Below are 22,442 nucleotides of genomic sequence, written 5' to 3'. Positions count from 1 at the left end.
AAAAAAAAAAAAAAAAAAAAATCTAAAAGATTTTCTTTTGAAAACTGACAGAGCAGTGGTGAGAGCTCAGCAGATAAGTGTATAAGAGGGTAGAGTTAGAAGGCTTTGGCTAAGTGCTATTGATGAAAATAAGGTTGGTTCTCTCCGGGGGGTCCAACCACTGTTCTTCAGATCAGAAACTGACTCAGTCAATAAATCTAACTCACCCGCAATTCATACAATGGCTATCTGTTTGAGAGGTGGTCTAAAGATTTTAACAATATTGACAAACTTGTTTAGGATAGAAGAAGAAATCTCCCTTGTGATTCCTTTAAACATCGACTACCATCCTCCCCCATTTGTTCTTATGTCCTCATCAAGTCTTACTCACTTTGTCTCTAATTAATGGGCCTGCACTTTGACACACATCATCTTGACCACACTTTCAAGAGCCTCTTGTCCTACCTGACTCGTCATCAGACTTGTTGTCATTCTCCGAGTCGGTGAGGGTTAGCGCCGAGTTCTCACGACTGGACACTCCTGAGCTGCGGCGGGATTTCACCCCTCCTCGTCCGGCCCACAGCTGGATGGCTCGCTCTGGAGACAGCGGTCCCTCGGGGTCTGAGTCTGCATCGGAGCCGGCGCTGAGGGAGTAGCCTCTCTGGAGGAGGCCTAGGTCGGGACAGTAGGGAACGGCGGCGGGGTGCGGAGTGGGAGTTGGCTCACACACTCCCAGCTCAGCCAGGGTGAAGTTACCGCCTGCGTGGGAGGGATTGGAGTTACACAAGTTGAGTGCAGAGAGCAATGTAAGTAAAGGCAGTAAATGGAGACACTTACACAAACAAATGCTCGCACGAGCAAATGCACACGCATATCTAGCAAACAAATCACACGCAGAGAAGCACACTAATTATGAAACTATGGAGGCGGAGGCTAAAAATTGGGCTTTGTTGTGGCAGGCGGGAGGGGGAGAGATGACACAGCATGAATCAGGCACAAACTACAAACTAGCTGCTGGAAGGAACATGTAGTGGCCTGAAGGCCTGTTAAGGCCGGCTTAGAAGGCCTGCCGCCCTTGCTTTACTGCTCCGCATTGGCATTCATGAGGTGTTGATGTGAGACCAAAGAGCTGTTCACTTGAGGCCTCTCAGACTGTAGTGGAGCTGCTTTGCTGCCTTCTGGGTTTGATCATCTCCCCACCTAGTTCCCATCACATGCTGGACCCCAGGCTCATTGAGTGTACTGCAGTCTGCTGCAGTACCGGCCCCGCTTGCCTAACACTCTCCCCCTCAAGACAAACCGACTTGTCACGTCCAAAATAAATATATAAAATTATCCAAATTAAAGCACATCAAAGGAGATCAATAAACAGTGCTGCAGCCCAATTAAATCCAAGCTGAGGAAAAAGCAATTAAGGAAAAAGGCATGCTCAACCAATTTATTCTCTATACTAATTAAAAGAGTATTGTGGATGCAATCGCTCACCATCAGCTGTTGGGGTAAAGGGATCGGGGGAAAAACAGTTGTGATTCACTTCATTAGCAGTTTGTGAGGGAGGGGAAAGGAAGAGGCAAGCGAAGAGAGGTTGGCATTGTGGCGGCACATTGTATGAATCAATGCACTGGGAATCACACAGCTGCGTGGCTGGGTTAACTGTGACTCATCAGGCGTACGGCCGCAATCAGAGAGAGACGAATTAAACAGATGAAAATCGTCTGCTGGATCTTCACGGCTCCTCTTCACAGCCTCGCCGAAACTCGAGAGTTGAGCTGAAAGTAATGAGGAGGGGGGGCGGGCGGGCCAAGAGGGAATGGGGGGGGGGGGCGGCTGAAAGGAAACTTAGCCAGGGAAGTAGTGAAAGGCTCTATACTCCTACTCAGACAAACAGATGGACTGGACTAGAGAGCAGAGGCAAGCAAATAACTCCACAGGTGGATTCAGCTACGAGGCTACAGCTTGCCAAGCATCCAACCAGCTACAGTACAAATGGCATATTACCATTCCTTGTCTTCTTTGCTTCGTTGTCTTTTCCTCCCACTTATCATAGAGGATGACAAAAGGAAGCTTCTTTACTATACGTAACACTAGGGATTTTCACAGTCTGTTGGTAATTTACACTACAGAGCTACTGTATATACACAGGATCTAACTGTAGTTGTTGAACCCATACCTGACATGAGGTATCGTAGGAGGACGGGAGAGAACTCCAGGAGGCCTGAGAGAGTAGAGCACACGGGTTCTTTAACATCAGTCAGCAAATATCATCCTGAATTGAACTGCTTGCTAAGAAAAGTGTCTACTCCACAATCACATCTTTCCGCAAATCATCCGCTCCAACTACAATGACATCTTCTAGTCTAAACTGACGCTACGTCGACACAGTTACATCACATGAAAGTGTGTGCATGAGTGTGCGTGTGTGTGTCTGTGCGTGTGTGCTTGCCACACGTATCTAATGTTACATCCCACAGGCCACCGTTCTGTACAATTAACATCCCATAACCAGTGATTACACATGCAAAATCCAATCACTCCTTATCACCATCAGCAGTAGACGCGGCCCGATGCCGTAGCAATCTACATGTACTCAAAGAAAGATGGATGGGTGCGAGGGGTTGGAGCAGACATGAAAATCTATCTCAGTTATTCTGCAAATAGAAAACCAATCGCATGTTTGTAATATGATATTATGACAGATGTGGGGGCAAATGTGGCACTGCATTCTAATCCGATCAATGCCTTCCTCTCCGCACAATGCTGCCACTGTCATTCACGGACTTATAATGCACATTAACGTGTGTTCTGAGCCTTGTGCAGCTTCGGCAGCTGCCCTGGGCCGCGCACATCTGTGTCTGTTCAATGCATACATGCTGGCACGTACTGTATATGTTTGTCTGTCAATCGATCTGTGCATTCAACATGAATGCGGCGTATGTACGGATTGATTGTGGTATAGGGCAAGAGGAAAAATGCTCCAGAATTCGTCGCTGAATGCTTTTCATTAATAGAAGAGAAAAGAGAGAAAGACGTAGGAAGGGAGAGAAATGAGACAGGATTGAAAAGAAACATGCGATAATGTGTAGAGGTGAGGAAAAAGGAGGGTTACACAGTTAGGTACTCAGTTTAAGCAGACGTGGAAAGAGAATACAATATATAGGCTACAAGAAGCACCTCCATCGGTATATACTGAATGAGAGTCAAAAAATACATTATATGGTTATATTTAATGAAATATGAATAAGAAGAATGAAGAAAATGCAAATTATGACAATGCAGAACTAAAAAGTGGGTTAACAATGTGTATAGGAGTGCGTGTATGGACATATGCATTAGAATGTGCTAAATGGTGAAAACAATATGATCTAGAAGACTCCCATGAATACCTTTAACTGACATAGTGAATGACAGAGTGAATGACAGAGGGGAAGGGAGGGCTAGGACAGGTGTGAAATGTGTATTGGTATGTGAGAAAAAGAAAGAACAGGGGGGTTTCTGAGTTGACAGGTTACACAGTCGACACAATGGAATGCAGACTTGTTTTTCAGTGTGCATGGAAACAGGGCCTCAATCAGGACATGCTCAATCAACTTCAAATAAAAATGGGACTAAATTAAGTCGGATGGAAATAACCTGAAAAAGCAGTGCAGAAGCAGAACTAACAAGTCAGTTAAAACTTTAACTTCAGCCCAGTGTGAAAAAAAGGCAGCCACCTCATTCATTAGAGTGAGGCCAGTCCAGTGCAACAAGTCCCCCGAATGAAATGACAACATACGCTGAAGCAAGGGAATATAATCTGCCCACGCCTTTGTAAACACTGTTTTATGCCATAGTCACAGTTTGGTCAGGATCAGGTAGCTCCGAACTTGCTTCGCTACAACTTGCTTAGGTTTGAGGGAAAGATCATGTTTTGGGTTCAAATTAAAACATGGTTTCAGTAATAAAGAAGTAGTTAGCTCTCAGGAATGGTCATGGTCAATATGAAAAGAAATGGGAAATAAACAGTGGTCCCCTTGTGTTAAAATTCAATGTTTACCTCGACTCCCGACATGGAATTTGTTGCTCTATAGCAATGTCACCTGACTTCCTCCTTTGTTCCTATCATAATTAATATGACCATGATAGGGCTTTGTCACTTGAAGGTAAACATAAGCCACTGGGAGGGGACTTTCTGAAACCACTGATGCTGTCGCTCTTCTTGGGAGTGTGGCGATGCAGTCGTGGCAAAAAAAAAAAAAAAAAAGAAAAGAAAAGAAAAAAAACACAGGGTCATCTGGCAGGAAAGCTGAACCAGGCTTCAGTTTTGCTGCAGTGTAAGGTAATGCTCTGGCCAATCAAATACGAGCGAGTGCACACTCCCAGTAGATTACTTTGTACTGTGAACATCCTGCTTTTCAACGTCATCATCAAATGGAAAGATAAAATGATTGCTGCCACGATAACCTTCCAAACTTATGGATCTATTGCTCCAGCTTCATGGGGTCACATCTCACTGTCTCACTTGTACTTAGGGGAACACACCCGTTCTGAGTGCAACCCCTAGCGTTTCTTAAAGCAAAAAACTATAATCTTACATATTCCCAGTGATTTCCAAAGACCCATCATTAGTTAGAAACACTGGTTGAAGCTGCGGTTTCCTTTCGCAACAGGGACTTAAGTTTCCTACACCTGATATACATCATCATTTGCCAGATTCCTTCACCGCATGTTGTGTCTCAGAAAAATAGGTGACACTGGGGAAAAGGAGGCATCTTGTTGGAACTCAAATACAATAGCGTGAATGGGAATGGCATTTGCAGTGATCCATTAAACCAAATGTACATCCCTTGATAAAACTCATTATGGATGTGTGTGTGTGTGTGTGTGTGTGTGTGTGTGTGTGTGTATGAGTGTTTTTGCGTAGACAGCTTTGTGGGATAGAGGGGCCTATCATTAAAAAATCATTTGTGCTTGTTAGCAGTTTGACAGGCAAAGTATAGGCAGCAGGACTCTGCATTATGCTAGTTGACTTTCCCTCACCCCACCGTGTAATTCTGTAAAGGATGTAAAGCAGACAGGACCTGTGGGCTTCCATGCCTGCAATTATGTTGCTTTTTGCAGATCCAATAGTTTACGGTGCAGGCCACCCTCAGACATGCCATTTTGAGCTTTGGAGGGAGCGCTAGTTCAGAGCCAGCTCAGATTTGCCCTGAAGTGCTGAACTAGTGAACTGATTTGCTCCTGGGTGGAGGATGCATGAAAATCAGGAAGCATATGCAACTGTGCACGGCAGGTTCCCCAACAATCCCCTGAAATAGCTGAAATTACTCTTAATAACAGTAAAAGCCTTATTTTCTTTTTCATAGCTATGGAAATGCTAGAATTTGTGGCTAATAGCAGCCAAAATGTGCCATTTCTTAATATTTTCCATTTTCATTTGCATCCAATTCAAAATTCATCTGCACTGCACTTTAGTATCCCTGCAGAAAATGAACTTCTCTTTTGTGTTTTCTTCTCTGTGAATTATGAAGCAATAAAATATAGATATATATTCCTTCCTAATAATAGAGAGCTTAAGTTAAGAGATGTTTCAACAGACACAGGAGGGAAAAGTCAGTGGAAACTGCAGAAATGACAAAGCAGAGACAATATAGCGAGGAGGCCACCAAAAATTCAGGGGTCACATATTCCTACTCCCCTGGAATCAGATCCCAGCTGAAGTTGCTCTACTGTATCTCCCATAATCTGTCACGCCGTCTTTCCTCCTAGTCGCTCAGTACAAGACAAAATGTATTTAAAAAATCATTGGGCTGCTCAGCGCGCTATTAAAAAATAAAGGACAGTGAAGGAGAGCTGGATAATAAGAGAAGATGGGGAATATTACACTCAAATTGGTTACACACATTTCTCATTGTTCAAAAATTATCTGTGCAGCTGTCCTCACAAAAATGGAACAACACAATGTCACTTTCAGAATATTTAAAACTACTTACAAACATACTTCATCATTACTATAACACTAGTCTTCTCGACTAGTAAAAAAATAGAAATAGTAATAGTGAAAAAAAAAAACTATGAAATAATCCCAGACCTGCCATGTAAACACTGTGTATACACTTTACACTCTATATGAAAAATACATATGCAATATGTATTAGATATCTACTGAGGATAATGAATAGTAATAGCTCTATACTCATCGGAGACTACAGTACAGATGGTCTTCCTCTCAGTCGTCTCATCTCCCACCACACACACACACACACACACACACACACACACACACACACACACACACACACACACACACACACGCACACACACACTCTCCTCTCACTCTTGTGATCACTACTTCTCGTCTTTCAGGCACTCGTCTATCTCTGCCCATGTTTATGTAAATCGCCTCTTTCAAAGCGGCCCCCTCTTTGTATAGAAAGTAATGAAATTATAAAAGGAAAATGAGTATGTAAACATATTCAAAACGGGCTTTAGATACAGCCCAGAGACAATTGCGGAGAGATTTGAGTGAGAAAATTCATGAATTCATGAATCTCGAGAGACGTGGTCATTGAATTCATTTGGTGTCAAAGCAATGAAGAGAGATCCACAGTTCAGTTTGGTTCACCCAGACTGCTGCTGTGCTATGCTGTGTGAGGGGGAGATAAATGTACTTGCTCTTTCATTGATATGGGGAAAAAAATAGGGAGTGAAATAGAGAGGGAGCAGAGCCAGTGACGAAAACAGCTGATCATAAGACGAGGTGAAAAAAATGATGAAAACCCAAAAGAGTCAGAAAGAGAAGAAGATGGAGACAGACCGAGCTGTACTGTTTATACCTGAATTATATGCAAACATAGTGGATTTAATGAAAGCACCTGAGCAGAGGGTAGTCTGGAGATGACTTGAATATATGTTGTGCAAAGGTTAAAGTTCAACGGGAGTGTTTGTGTCTGTAAGAGAGTGAGAATGGAGTTTGTGGGATTGTTGTGTAGCTACTATTATCACACAGACTATTATTACTCTGGCGCACACACACACACACACAACACACACACACACACACACACACACACACACACACACACACACAGGCACGCACAGTGCAGCAGTGGAGACTACTAACAAACATCTTCACAAAGCAGGGTTTCCATGGTGATGAGAGGAAGTAGTGTATAAAATGAAGTGAATGTTGCACCGGTGCATACGTACGCACCTTCAGAGGTGAGGATGCTAATGAAGAAAAATCTCTACAGATGTTGATAATGAGATCATTGTGTTTTGTAAGATATTATTTTTTGTGTGTGTGTTTTTTTCTTCTTCTCATCTATAAGTCAAACTCTTTCAGTTATACATGAAGATACCAGCCCAGCATCCCTACCTTCGTATTGGACCGATTCTGTAGTTCATGATAAGGGAGACTGGAGCTCATATCAAGTAACAATTCATATATGAGCTTAAAGATTCTCTAATGAATATTTTTTATATTAACAATGGATCAAATCACTATGGGTAAAGTGAAAAGGGGCCGTTTGTAGTGACAAACCCACAGAGAATTATCACACAACCAGCAGCTCTCCCTAGCTCTCTGCAGCGCTTTATTGTCTTTCAGCTAATTGTTTTGGTTTTACCAGCCTCAGCTTTACGGTTTTGATTCATTCTTGGCACTCTCATTAACAACTTCTCATTTAACATCTTTGGCTGTTTGAAGCCAAAACAAAAAAACAAAACAAAAGACCTTCTTTAGCTTATATAGTAACTATAGTTTGTTCGCTATAATCATTAATATTACCCTTACCTTATCCACAATGCAGTTGCTATGTACAGATATAAAACAGGAATGATAAAAACATTTTAAAAGGTTGTCATTGAATGGGATTTTGCAGAATTCTTAATATCACTTTCCTTAATAATAAATAATACTTGTGATTTCTATTGTCAAAAGAAGAAGAAGAAGAAGATTTTTCTGTCTTTTTTCTAACACACAGATCTGCTCTCTAGTCAACCTGTAACCCCTTATTTAGAGTATTAAAGGGTTTTAGGGTATTACTGTAGAAGTCTTTCTTTTCTCTTTGGCTAAACATCTTATCTCTGTCATCATCCTCATGACCATCAGATAAACTGCCTCATCCCTCAAAAAGAAGATTATTCTTTGACTCTTATTTTGCCGGGATTAAAAACAAAGTGGTTTGTAGCAGATGATACTGTCAAGATTAAAATCCTTTATCTTGACATCTGGAAACTAAACATGTGCATTTTTGCTCTAATAAGTAAACAAAGCCTTTGCAGGCACACTATTACTTCAAACACTGGAATTCATCAACAGGCACATCACGGATCTAAGTATGGTTAGTTTCATATGTTTGAATATATATTAAAAAAAAAACAATTTACATTTTGCCATTTGGAAGAATGGAACTGAAATAATTGTTTTATCTCATTTAAAATGTGGATGTTAATATTTTTGTTTCATTAAATTTCCACCAGCTATTGAATCTTTTTTTTTCTGTTTTACTTTTATCGGCTTCCTGTTCATAGTGAGTGAGTGACTGATTTGTCTTACAACATTACCTTTCCTGTGTGACTGTTGAGTCATGACAGGATGACGGGGTACATTGACATTCAACCTCTTAGGGCTTGGTGTTGATTATCAAAAATACAATTTACACACACACACACACACACACACACACACACATGTCCCATAGCATGTGGCACGTCATTAACGCAGCCATTAGCAGCGCAGTAACGACCTAACAGATATGCCCAAATAGGAGTGTCATGGTCAAACACTTCCCACACCTCCCTGATGACATCTGTTCTTTTGGCTCCCATCTGAGCCACAGGGGCCCTTGCACCTCCTAATGAGGAGACCAAAATAGGTGTAACAAATGTCATCCATCCCTGGGCAAGTTCTACTCCTGCCCAGAGGACAGCAGTCTGGGTTGGACAGGACATGACAGGACATGACACAACACCATGCACTCTGGAGGAGGTCTTGTCACTGAGAGGTGTAGCACTAAGCAGTGAAACACCTCTCATCCATGAATAGAGGCCAAGGTTGACTAGACTGGGAGTCACGCCTCACTGTTGCCTCTAACACTGGGATGCTCCACATGTATCTTCTGAAAAATCAATACTAAAGTTAAAGGCTTTTGAGGATTGCTGAAAAGCCTAATTTGACTGATGAGATTCATAATTTGCCGGGAGATCTGTCAAGGAAGCTGGGATGGGGGAGCTGTACTTGTTCACTGCTGACAGGTAGAGAACATATAAACCCCAACCTATGAATAAATGCAGTGTACTATTACCAATTGACTAAAAATGACCATGCAGTGTATAGTGAGTTAAGATCAATAGGGAGTGTGCACTGGACAGCTATATATGGATCCATCGCAGTACACATTCAGGAATACAGATCTAGCGCATACAGTACATGAATATGCATATATACTATTCCTATATGTTCTTAAATACCAAAGGAAATGAGATATGTAAGAGGTTTATTCTGGGATTTACTGTGAGTTCTCTACTTCTGTATATAGGTTAAGGGGGAGGTATAGACATCCCCACACATGCCTTTATGCCCTGCTTCTTTGTAAGTTTTCCTGTGTGTTCCTTTTTCATTCTATTTTTCCTGTTGTGTTGTTTTTCTGTCGTTCAAATCCACTTTGGGACTGGAAAATTTCTGACACTATAACAGATGGCAATGCACACTGCTTACTGCTAATGCTTCATTTTCTTTTAGCTCTGTTTGGTTCCCCTGACAAGAAACCTTAAGTAATCATGATTTGGAATTTTATATTTGAAAGCAAGTATTTTTTTAAAATAGTAAATCATGATCTAAGAGATCTTGAGATTAAGAAATACACCCACTGCATATTTTTTATTTTCCATTGTTGTTGCTATTGTTGTTATTTCTTCTACAAACTCCTTCTGGCTCTAAATCCATATTGCTGATCATACTGTAGATTGTGTTTTGTAGTGAAGTCATCAAGTCTTGAATATGTATTATAAACTATAATTTTATCATATTTTTTCCAGTATTTTTGACAACTGTGGGAGCAAGGAAACAGCTCTGTAGTTTCAAAGAACATGTTGTCTCCAGTTTTATACAATGCACGACTTTAGAATGGTTACAGACAGACAGTCAATAATATTTTTAACCACAGACATGTCAATTTCAGTCCAGTCTATGGGTTTCTTATTGTTTATTATAAGTGTCAATCACTTCTTTTACATCTATTCCCTGTATAAATATAGATCCTATAACATATATATCTTTACTTTCAAACATCACACCTGCTGTCAGTCTTTGCAGTCTACTCAGCCAAACCAGGATCAACACCAACAAAAAAAATAAAACTCATTGAACTCATCTTCAACCAAGGCTGTGTCATTAATTGTTGTGTTATTTTTTTTGGCAGGAAATGGTTAGGGTATCCTGCCTCCCCAGTTTAATTTTTAATCATAGAATTTAATATCGCCCATGTATTTTTAATATTGTTTTTGTTGTCCTCCAGTAGTTTATTGTAGTAGTCATTTTTGCTACTTGTCATTATTCTTGTTAGTTTTTTTTATATCTTATATTTATGTTTGAAATCTTTTGTTCTTTTCTTTAAAAATTCTCAGTATAATAATCTTTTATTCTTACATGTGTAAGTTCTCCCTCAGCTGGCCAAGGTTTTTCAGGATATTTTTTCTTTACTAGTGGACAATTTCCTTGCTTTACTAGTTTTAAACTTTACTACAATTTGGTTTCATTAGATCTTTTTTAAAGGAATTAATAGCATCTTGTGTTTTGTGTCTAACTGTTTTGAATGTTTTGACGTCTTTCTTGGTCCAAAATGTTCCACTGTGTTTGGGGATGAACAGGTTTGTGGACACAGGAATTCAGTGAGAGTCTGGCAGGTTGGACAAGACGCATCGAAATTCTGGTCAACAGTTTAACCACCAATGTAACTCACTGTGCAAGGTTAATTAAACTGCGAGTAACCATGGCAACAGCACATCTTCTTCATGCAAGTTTTAACTTACAATAAATGAATGACTTTTAAACAGAAGCTATATTTTTGCCAGTGTGATCATGATTTAGAGTAAGCCTGCCACATTTGTAACCTCAGCACTCCATGACATGGTCACAAAACACTTAATTGTATTGTTAGGATCCCACAGATTTCTACTATCTTCCCTGAATGACAAAATGTTTGCATGAGGTTTAAGTCTAATATTTCCGCAGACTGCTGCGGCCACTGCACAGCCGGGAAAAAGAGTGCAGTCTGTGCAAATGTAGGATTTAAATCTTGGTTTCACTGTGGGCAAACATTTTGTCGATCCAGGAAGAAAAAAAAAACAAACACTTGTGAAAACACCTTTGAAAATGCAGCCTTGATCCTGCATAGGGGACAATATGTGACTATATCACAGATTAATTTATGGACTGCTGAGAAAAAAAAGGTGTGTTCTTGTGTTCTTTTTCTTTGCCTGTGTTAGTTTTGTGTATCAGCAACACATCATCTATTATCACTTGCATATATGTAATTCCTCAATTTTCTCATGCCTCCCATTTCTGAAACACTTATTTTCACAGAATCTATAGCGTCGTTCGTAAAGCATCTTCATCTGCATGGTAATCCTCTAGTGCAAGTTCATTTACACATCCAGCAACATCAGCTGAAAAGCAAACTATTTCCATTGGTGTCCTTTTTGTCACTACAGCAACGACTGACATACACGTGTAGCTGTAAGAAATGTGGCATACGTCTGCACACAAACACGTACACACACACGTTTAAATTCTGTGGCTGGGGAACATGTTTAATTACAGCCTAGGAAGCAAGTGACTCGGCTGAGAAAGGAAAAAAAAAACCACTTGATAACAGTGACATTTACAATCTGCCTCATTTATCACAAGCTGCCAAAGCAGAGTCAGCGAGGGTCATTACATAGTAAACATAGATTAACTCAACTTTCACAAAATACACACACAACATTGTCTGATAAATGATTTTTAGTCTAAGGAAATTGCAGATGTCAGCACGCGTTCCCCTGGACTCTGTCAATTACTAGATTTTTTAAATCGAATTAATCTATTAATTCATTTTAATTTGTATTGTTTGTTGCCCAATATTTGTGTGTGTGAATAAGAGCTAGCATCGGTGCTACATAGCTGGCACCTTCGACATGCATTTCCCCCGCCTCTTCCTATTATTTGTCTCATTTGTTACCCAGTGTGTGCGTGTGTACGCATGCACCTGTGCCAACATCAGTGCTAATAGCTAGCACTTTCACTTTCATAGCGCAGACATGATTTGACACACTAAGCTGAGGTGTACTCTAAGTTGTGTGGATAATGTTATACAGTGAATCCCAAGTGCTCATTGGGTTCTCATAGATCTGTACTTAGTGCCACTCATTCTGTTTAGTCCCAAAACAACTATTAATCGCTCTCGCTCATTTTATACAAACATATCCATGCACAGGGAAAAAGTGACGAAAAAGTGTGAGTCTGTAAACTGGGCCCTTTCGACATGTACAGTATCCTGAGTGTGTGTCTGCGAGTGCCAAATGCTCAACCAGATGTTACTTTCAATTAAGTTCCCCTTTACAGATCTCCTTGCATGTGTAGGGGCCACACATACAAACCCTTCATGAGCAGTTTCCTGTCCATAAATGAGCAAAATATTGGGATGGGGGTGAGTGGGAGTGCGTCGAGGACCGGAGGAGATGAGTCGAAGTCGGCCCCAGGATATTCTTCAGCGACTCCACTGCTCTATTGCTGCAGCTACGGGATGCTTTAGAGTGTCAGCAGCTGGCAGAGGTGCAGAACGCCAGGCAGAAGACAAAGATAAAGAGGGATCTGAGGAAGAGGGGAGGGGATTGTATTTAATCTCACTGCCATTTATTTTTAATAGCATGCAGCTGCTTTGTTCTCTCTTTGATCATCAGCAGTCCAGGTTGACTGTAACCCAATGGAATGCATGGGCACACAGGCATGTGTGCACACAAAGACGCATATAAACACAAATTCTGTATTTTCTTTTCTTTGATTTTTGCGGATTTTTGAACTCGTTTACACCCAATTTTCAATGACCAATTCCCTGTGTGCTGCGGTCACTTCCAGCTGTACTGTTGGCCTGCAGAGGGCTGCAAACAGACACGTGCTGCTACTGTGACACATGACCACTGCAAGCGATAAGCTCCACCAAGAGGCGTGACATGCACTGGGTACACGCTATGCCCCAAACTCAACCCACCACTGTGCAGGGGCCCCGACCAAGCAGAAGAAGTCGCTTGTGAAGCAACAAGGACGAGAACCCTCACTGGCTTCCCACCAGTGAACACAGCCAGTTGCATCTCTTGCTGTGACGTCCAGGCACCACTACCGGGGATCAGACACCGGGGTCCTGAACTACCTGTGTAACCAACGCATTTGTCTTAAAGGGGAATTTTTTTTAAACTGTCTGCGTGCAAAGCTGGTGGACTGTTCTTATGATAGAACCAAGCCTCCAAATGTTGCTTGTATTGTAAACACTTCCCTCTCTCTTAGTGGTGATTTGACGTGGTCAAGGACTTGATAAATCACATTTATATCCTTGTCAGGCAGGTTCCTCTCATCCTGCCAGAGAGGATTCTCCAAACACTGTCACACAGGAGGCTGTTCTCTCTAGAGGGTTAGGGTTAGTCCCTGGATCTTGCTGAAGAGGGCACATTATGAGAGTCTGCTGCTGCTGCTGCTGTTCTCACAGATACTTGGAAGGCTTCTATCCCCAAAGAATGGAGATAACAGAGGAAGCAGAGGATGCACTTCCAGCATAAAGCCTCCTCCCAGCCACCCCATAGTGCATTTTCCTTGCCATTTGGTCTTGAATAAAGGCAGGGGAGGCAATCATGCAGAGTTTGGCAGAGTTTTTGGACAAAGCAATCCTTGGCTACTGTAGTTATTTGTCACATCAAAGTTGATAGAGTGAAGGGAATGCAGAATGAGATAAACAGCATTACACAATATGTATATGACACATCTTACAGGTTTGAATGGGCTTGTTCTGATATAATCAGAACATACGTGCGTCTATGAAGATGAGAGGTCAAGCCTATAAAGCTAAGATAGTGGGCGAAGCCTCTGTGAAATCGAACACAAAGACACATAGTGTGCTCGTCATCAAAGCCATAGAGGGGGCCTCAACATAACAAATGTGTGATATGACCACTAAAGCAACAATACATGAACAGCGAGGGTGTGAGAGATGGGTTGGTGGTGATGGTGGCGAGAAAGAGAAAGCGGCCATGAAAGGTGTGACCAAAGAGCAAAACAGTACATAAAAGAAAGTGTGAAAAAAAAAGTGAGAGGTGGAAAGATCAGAGACTATCAGAGAGAGACACAGAGACAGAATGAATAGGGACGGTAGATGATGTTGAGTGTTGTCCAGACAGTAAGGCAGGCGGGTGGGTGCTGGATTCTCGGTGTGGTGTTCACCCCTAGGGGCAAAGCAGCGGACTAGAATGTGGAGGGCCTCATTTAGATTGCTCTGAAAAGGACAAGGCCAAAGCTCCTAGAGAAAGCAGTGAGCGTAATAATGCCTGCTGTCCAGAGGAGGACCTGTGGGGACGACACACCCCTGGGATGTGCTGAATAGAAGCTGCACAGAAGGACTGCGAGAGGGAGACTGGGAGACGTACAGTGTGGGTTCAAAAAAGCCGATATTGGCTGAGAGATGAAAGACAGGAGACAAACAACAATTTGGTGCTGTAGGAGAGTAGGGGATGGTGCGAGTTTACACATTTGTCATATTTTTATTGCTGTCCGTGGATTATCTGTTTAGCAGTTTAGCCCAAATTAACCCAGTGAAAAATAAATATGACGGGAACATGAGACCAGCTCTTCCAATTTTATGTGCAAAATAAAGCAAATGAATGTGTGTGAGTGTGTAATATTTTTGGTTCTATGTCAATGAGGCTGCTACCTTATTGGGATCACTGATGTATTCTAATATGTTGCTTTGTGGTGTTAAATAGTGAACACTTTTAATGAGCTTTCCAGGCTGCTGCATGTTATGGTGAGGAAAGAATGTGTTATTTGGCTGTGCTTATCCAAGCAGACTAGATAATAAGTGTGTAATGGGGAAACAGTGGAGCTGAGATCCAAACGAAAGCAGGGGGTCTGTTAGAGAACACAACTGAACCCACTTTGTCAAAATCTGCAAGGAGCCATTTGGTATAGCTAGTGTTCAATCGCTGAAAAAAAAAAAAACAAGCCTGAAATTAAAAAGGATTTGCTTGAAACTTGCACATGTTAAGATAGCATCTTCAGCCTGGTATAGTTACGTTCTTTGAAAAAGGGATTTCGACATTATACAACAATATACTGTACAATACAACAGTGCTTTCTTTTGTCTCTCAATGGCGGCCAGATAATGAGACTGAATTACCATTAAGTTTCATCTCATTTATTCATCCTTGATGCAGTCTGTGCAGCCGCTCTGCTTGTCACTGTTTTCTGTTTGTATCTTTAATGAATGTGAGCAGATACCTTACGTAGTAAGATGATGTCCCACTTCTTAATCCCGCTCACTAAGCTCCGACTGGTCGATTGTATCTCTGACTGAGGGAAACAGCTGTCACAACCACCTGGTTTTGACCTCTGGATGACATTTAACTGTACATAAGTCAGAGGTACAATTTCTGTCTCTTTCATGCAGATGTATGGTCAGCAAATATTAAAAAAAATATATAGCGCACAATAGAGACAAATATGTTACAGTATCTTTTTCTGAAACTGGATGCAAGTGCAAGCGCAAGTGCAAATGCAAGCACAAACCAAATATGTTGGATGTAGGAGGAATACATTACCAGCATACAGACTTGGGGCGGGCCTAAACGGAGGTCAATAACATCAGCTCATTTTAAAGCAGCACACAGTTGCCTGATGGGCTGGGAGGTAAGTCCACAGAAAATACTTCATGCCAGGGAGGAACAGAGCCACTAAACATAAATATACAACGCCCCAAAAGGACTCCCAACACTCCAGATATGGTTCTGAAGGGAGATGATGTTCCTTTTTAAGTTGGATTTACGCCTCAGGAAACACTGAAGTTCCAGTGGTGCTTTTCATGCGTAATGATGTGCACTAAGTAAGTTATTTTAGAAGTCAGTGATATCTTTCGAGTCAGACTGCAGTAAGCTACAACACAACTTCTGTGCACGCGCAGTGATACAGTAAGAACGCCACTATTTGCTTAAGCTTTTACATGAAAGCAACATCTGTTACACACCTGTTTGTATACCTGTAAGCATGATTCGGACAACTGAAAAAAAGTCTTCACGTCCTTGGAGTTGTGCTCCAAGACGTCACCCATGCTCTTTTATTTCACTCAGAACACAACCTGAGGACATCTGCTATACACCTAATAATTTGCACTGAATAACTCAGAGCAAAAGATTTTTCAAAAATTACAAAAGCAGCCCCGAGAAAAACTGACTTGTGAATATGTGTGAATATGTGTGAATATGTGTGAATATGTGCATTGTGCATGTGCAGAATGAAAGAAGTGTAAGCTACAAAAATAATGAAAATTTTGAAGCTTTCTCAAAGTACTACAGGTGAGTCAGTGAGCTACTGAGGAATAGGACTTTGTGTGATTATAACTGCATGTTTCAGTGCCCAGGCCCCACCTGTGCATTACTCACACCTCTTTGTCTCACACATGAATATAATGTGTAAGGGCAAGTCAATATGCATTAGCACACCACAGACCTGCAAATTGCCTGTGCCACACGTAACCATTTAAGCAAAAATTACCGTCTGAGAATAGTTTCGGATGACCTCAAAACTCCTCAGCAAGAAGCAGAGAAGCCATGATGGCTCGCCCAACCAAAAAGAATAACATCATTATAATTTAATCAAAGATAATCACATTTTCTAGTGTGGCCCCATCAGCGCATGAATTACTAATAACACAGGTCAGTTCAGATATCAAACCTCTCCTTCAAAACATTGTTGATTATTCAGTAAAACAACAAGGACATTATCTGGATTCAGTCTCCCTCATGTCTTGTTTTAGTGGTTCCTGGTGAAGAAAATAAAGTTTCTGTCTACTTGTACCATCTTGCCTGTAAACTACAAGCTGTTCAAAAGAAGAATTCATTGTCTCAATCCCTCACTCTCATGTATTAGTTATAAATAAAAATATCTGGTTGAGAGATGAAGAGAACTGTTTATCTGCTGCTTCTCTCGCTGCGTCGTTCTCACTCTAACTCCTTTGCTTTTCTTTCTCCCTCCTTCCAGCACTACTCCTCCTCCCGTGGTGTCACAGTCCATATGGTGCTGCAACACTGTTGGTCTCCTGTGGCCACACTTCCCACGATGCATCTGTGGCTCTGGGCTTTTGAAGGGAGCTGATAGGCTGAGAGGACTGTGGTATCGACCAGCTATCGCCCGGTGTGAGGTCAGCTCAGTGCAGCAGTGGAGTGTGTCCGAACAGCACACACCACTGACTTCCAGTCTTTCATCCGTCGTGCCAATCAATCCTCTATTTTCTATGGTTACCTTTGCCTCCGTACTACAAAGTATGCTTTTCTATTGTATTCTTTTCTTTAAAAAACATTTTTCCAGTTCCATAATACATTTTCTTCTTTAAGCTACTGTCACATTGATCCATTTCTCTTATTTCTTGAAACCACGCACAGTTAGACATGAAACCTTGAGAGGAGGTCTGCCTTTTCAAGCTATAATGAAGATGTTCCATTTGGAAAATGCCATCAAGGACTTTCAAACACACTCATTTATTTATTTATTTCTTAGGGGGATTTTTAGTGTTATTCTACTGTCTTCTGCATTGTTGTATTGCATTGCACTGAGCTCTCACCCTCTCCTGTCTGTGTCCATGCAGAGAAAACAGAGCTTAGCACAGATCAATCCCATTGAATCTGACTCCTTTCACCAGCCAGGGATCGATACCGCCTGTTTCATGTCCCTCCGCAACATACACACATGCACACACATACACACACACAGTTTAAAGACATGCCTATGTGAACAGGCCCACCCCTTTAGAGATGACCTATCGGCCTATCGGCTAACTTGCTCACCGGGGGATACAGAAGTTCATTATGACAGGCTCACCAGTGCTAAAGGTCTGCTTTGGTCCTCTGCTGCAAAGTGCAGCATTTACACCATCTGATTACATTAACAGCTTGCCTGACAAGAAAGCACACAGTGGCTAAAAGTAGTATGCAGCTGGAAAACATTTACATGTGCAACAATGTGACTGATGGATGTGTGATACCAGATGTTTAGGTAATATTAGAATCACATAACAGGACTGCAAGGGCCCAATTTGGCTACGCCTGGCTCAACCGTATGTGCAGGGTTTAGAGAGCTGAAATTATTGGTAACATTTTGACAGGAAATTGCCACGACCTTGAGTTTTTAGTTTTGCTTTTTAGATTCAATTTGCAGCCTTCAGTATCTGTTACATGTAGACAGTATGAAATACTTATTGTAACAGAACCATACAACATCTCATGAACTCCTTTTTATGAAACCTGCAAAACCATCCCAGCCATGCTTAATAATACTGTCCCAAATGTTTTATGCAAATTAACTAACTATAAATAGTTTGACATTTTGGGAAAATATGCTTACTCGGTTCCTTGCCGAGAATTAGATGAGAAGATTGATACCATTTTCATGTCTGTACAGTTAATATCAGGCTACCACCAGCAGCTGTTTAGTTCAGCACAATCACTGGTCTGAGGGGAAGGTTGCTAATACGGAAAAGCAGGGGGAAACAGCTCCCCTAGTTAAAAAAAAAAAAAAAGACAAAACCACAACAAGTAGCCTTTAAACTTCAGTTTTTGTATGAAGTATAATTGACGTTAAGATGTGTCGGTAAAGCAGATTTTTTTTTTACCCTTTAAAAAGAGCCATGCTAGCTGATTCCCCCTGGTTTCCGTCTTTGTTCGGAGCCAAGCTAACTGGCTGTAGCTACATAGTTGTCATACAGAAGTACACATTAACCACTAACTGACGTAGCACAAATTCTTAGCTGACAACCCATTGAAACACTTCAACTTTTTTGTTTTCACACATTTCTGTGCTGAGTAAACAAACAAGCTATAGTGTGTTAATTAGTGAGGTGTATTCCATTAGCTAGCTGTTAAACCCTGTTTGTCTAGTTATGCTAGGCTAAGCTAATCAGCTGCTGGCTGTAGTTTAAATTACTGTACAGACATGAGGCCTGTGTCCATATTCTAATCTAACTCTCTGCTAGCAAGTGAATAAACATGTTTCCCAAAGTGATGGACTATTCATTTAAGTTCATAAAATGCACTTTATTTTCCAGTGTCTCCAGTCCAGCAAAGCATGGATTGAGCCCAAAACTATTGTATAATAAAATATTCGAAAGGACTCTACAAACTCACCTTGCCTCGAGTACTCATCCGCCTCGTGGTGAACCAGGTCAGTCACACAGCCGCCGTAGTGCAGCCTCTGCTCGTGGTCGAAGGCCTTGAGCGTCTCGCTGGAGCTATAGGACTTCTGCGTTGGCACACGACATTCATCTGCATCCAAGGAAGAAGTGTTGTACTGGGAGTCTTTGGAGCAACGGCCTCTGGTCAGGGAACGGTGCCTACGATCCTTCAGATCCATGGTGGCGGGGAGGGTGGGGAAGCAGGGAGGAGAGATGTAAGCTGCGGAGAAGGCGGTGGAAGAGGAGGAAGAGGAGGAGGTGGTGGTGGGGGGAGATGGAAGGGCCTCCTAGCGGGCCTCCGTTATGTCAATCTCCACTTCAGTCACCTGGAAAACAGAGATAGAGAGAGGGAGAGAGATGGAGAGAGCAGAAAAGACAGCGAAAGGTTGGTATAAAATTAATGGATGCACTGCTGTGACTCACTCTTGCTTTGCACTCCCCAGAGAATCTACAGGGAAAGTTAGGTAAGAAGGAGCGCGGAGAATGGACATTAGAGCAGGCAAATATGTAACACATCAGAGTATTGATGCGAGATAAGTAAGGCTATTGTGGGGAGAAACAGAGCTGCCAGCGCTGTGGTCCACAGAGATAGTCAACCATCGTCCAGGCTGATGAAAAATGGTCAGCCAGCATTTAAATCTATGACATAAACACAGAGAATGACTCAAACACGGTCCAGTCATACTAAACTGATGTCAGCGACGCATGAATACTGACACACAAAAGGAAAACAATGATGACAAGTGGGGGGCAGATAATACAGAAAGAAAGGAAGAAAAAAAAAGGGGGGTTGTAAAGCTGAATGATGGGAAAAGAGACAAAATCTAGATTGGAAAAAGGTAAAGGGCGAGAGGGAAAGGAAAGCAGCCGGATGCAACAGGAAGGCTGGAAGAAGAGGAGAAATGACTTGAGGGCATTGCTAGTCTCTCCCTCATTATCAGAGTGAGAATGAATCCTGCTCCCTTAGAGGGTGTAAGGGATAATCAAACACACCCAGACGCAGACACAGACACAGACACAGACACACACACACACACACACACACACACACACACACACACACACAAATGCACATATACAGTATGGAGGTACCTGTGCTGAGATAACAGTGTTACCTGAACTTGACACAGCTTGTAATACAACTTGTAACAAAACTAAACGTGCACATCAAGACATCACCTCCTCCGTGCTCACGCCTGATCTGTCCACTTCTGTTGCATCACAGACAGCCCCTTTTTAATCTATTCAAATCTTATACTTGTGGATGCAGATTATACATGATTATGATGCTAATACGGCATGATACTTGTGCAGCGGCCTTGAGCAGTGCATTACATTAGCAGCTAAAGATCAAAGTACAACAATACAACAACCAGCAGTAATTGACAGGAATGCTTCCAGCAGCTGCCTGTATGGGATATTTATGGTAATAAATAGGTCATCCATGTTTCTGTTGCTCCAGGCCGAGGAAAGTCTGGTCCACCCACTGCATTAAAGCGTAGCATTGCATTTTCATCAAAATATCTCTCAGTCTGGATCGCATTTATCAATATCAGAGCGGGCAGGGACATTTCTAAAGAACAGGCATCATCTGATTCAGAATATGTGATGCAACTAATTGCATGCTGGGACGGAGGAAGAATGAGAAGGGAGAAAAAGAGAGAGAAGGATACAGAATGTGAGTCAATCTATTCAATGAGGGATCATTTTAAAATGCTTAGAAAGTAGTATTGAAAAGTGCCCTGCTATGTCCATTGATTAACAGTAGGTATTAAGTCTCATAAAGAGCTCATTATGCTCTAGCATCCATCACATAGGCTATTAGGAGTTCAACCTTAATGTGTTTGTACCTTGAATGGAGGGTGAGGAAATAGAGAGGGATACTGGCTCGGGAAATGGGGGGACATTGTGACTGGCATTATGCAAACAATGGCCGAACGAGGCTTTGTGAGTGTGTGTAGCTGGGGGTGCGTATGTGTGTATGCTGAGTTCCTAAGATATATGTACTTATTCACTTTCAGGAGAAAGGGTTTAATGAGATTTATACGACTCTCATGTCTGTATGTAAAATATACAGCTGGAGCCAGGAGGTGATTTGCTTAGTTTAGCTTAAAGACAGGAAGCAAGGGTAAATAGCAAGCCTACCAGCACCTTTAAAGTTCACAACAATTAACACCTTTTTGTCCATTGCTTTTCTTTTTGCCTTGAGGATTTTTTATTTTTTTTTTATCAACATTTTATCCATCTGCCCAGTGCTGCTGTGTAGCAACTCCACCTGTAGTGCTGGTTACCTGGCAACTTCTAGGTAACAACAAGAAATATGGGAAGCCACAATGCCTGGCTGTTAGGCTATAGAGAGCCATAAATTGTTCCAGAGGCAAGAAAATCTCGTTAAAAATCACACAGACGTGTGTAATAACAGAAAGAATCCAACCTTGCAAGATAACCTCCCTCAGCAGAATGTTGCATGTGTGCAACCATATGTCTAGGTAAAGATGGTACATTTGAAAAACATTCTAATGTAGTTGCTTATTTGATTTTTCTGTTTTAGCATCATTCAACAAACACTATTTCCCATAAGGAGAGAAGTTTCAGATAGCAGAAGTTAAAGCCCAAAAGTTGTAAAAATTACATTAGATGAGAGCTTTGGTGGATATCAAAGTAGCTGCACTACTGTGCTTGTAAATTTCCATGGAGGCTGTAGTTTTTTTTTTCTCCATTTTTTTTTGTTAAGAATTTGATCAAAGATAGCAAACAAAGATAAAAGTTAAGGTCAAAACTGTTCAAATGTTTCAAATAACTAATAACTTCTAACAGCATGTTCTGTGGTGAATCCTCATTTAGGCTACAGATGAAAGAAATTTTAAATGAGCAATTCTTTTGTGTTGCACGAGCTTGTAGAACTGCTTAAAAAAAAGAAGTTACAAAACATAACTCTGTGACCTCAAGCCTTCTGTTTAATGCTATGCTAGGCTAATTGCCTCCCAGCTCAAACAAGCATAGTTTCCTAAATGTTATACC

At 41.5% G+C, this 22,442-nt stretch overlaps 1 protein-coding gene across 10 annotated transcripts in view; it reads right to left on the bottom strand.

Moving 5' to 3' along the window:
• The window catches only part of tenm2a (teneurin transmembrane protein 2a), a 214,887-nt gene that overhangs the window by 142,198 nt on the left and 50,247 nt on the right, over window positions 1–22,442 (bottom strand). For all 10 annotated transcript variants that reach the window (XM_056382479.1, XM_056382482.1, XM_056382485.1 and 7 more), the window contains exons 2-3: window positions 19,375–19,747; window positions 445–738 (exon numbers count right to left, since the gene is read on the bottom strand). In XM_056382479.1, the coding sequence (XP_056238454.1) occupies window positions 445–738; window positions 19,375–19,600 (520 nt within the window). In that variant the 5' untranslated portion in view covers window positions 19,601–19,747. The remainder of the gene's footprint in view (window positions 1–444; window positions 739–19,374; window positions 19,748–22,442) is intronic.

This window comes from Seriola aureovittata, chromosome 8 (genome assembly GCF_021018895.1).
Source record: "Seriola aureovittata isolate HTS-2021-v1 ecotype China chromosome 8, ASM2101889v1, whole genome shotgun sequence".
Taxonomy (NCBI): domain Eukaryota; kingdom Metazoa; phylum Chordata; class Actinopteri; order Carangiformes; family Carangidae; genus Seriola; species Seriola aureovittata.
The sequence above is the reverse complement of the archived record's forward strand: the minus strand, read 5'-3'. Positions and strand labels throughout refer to the sequence as shown.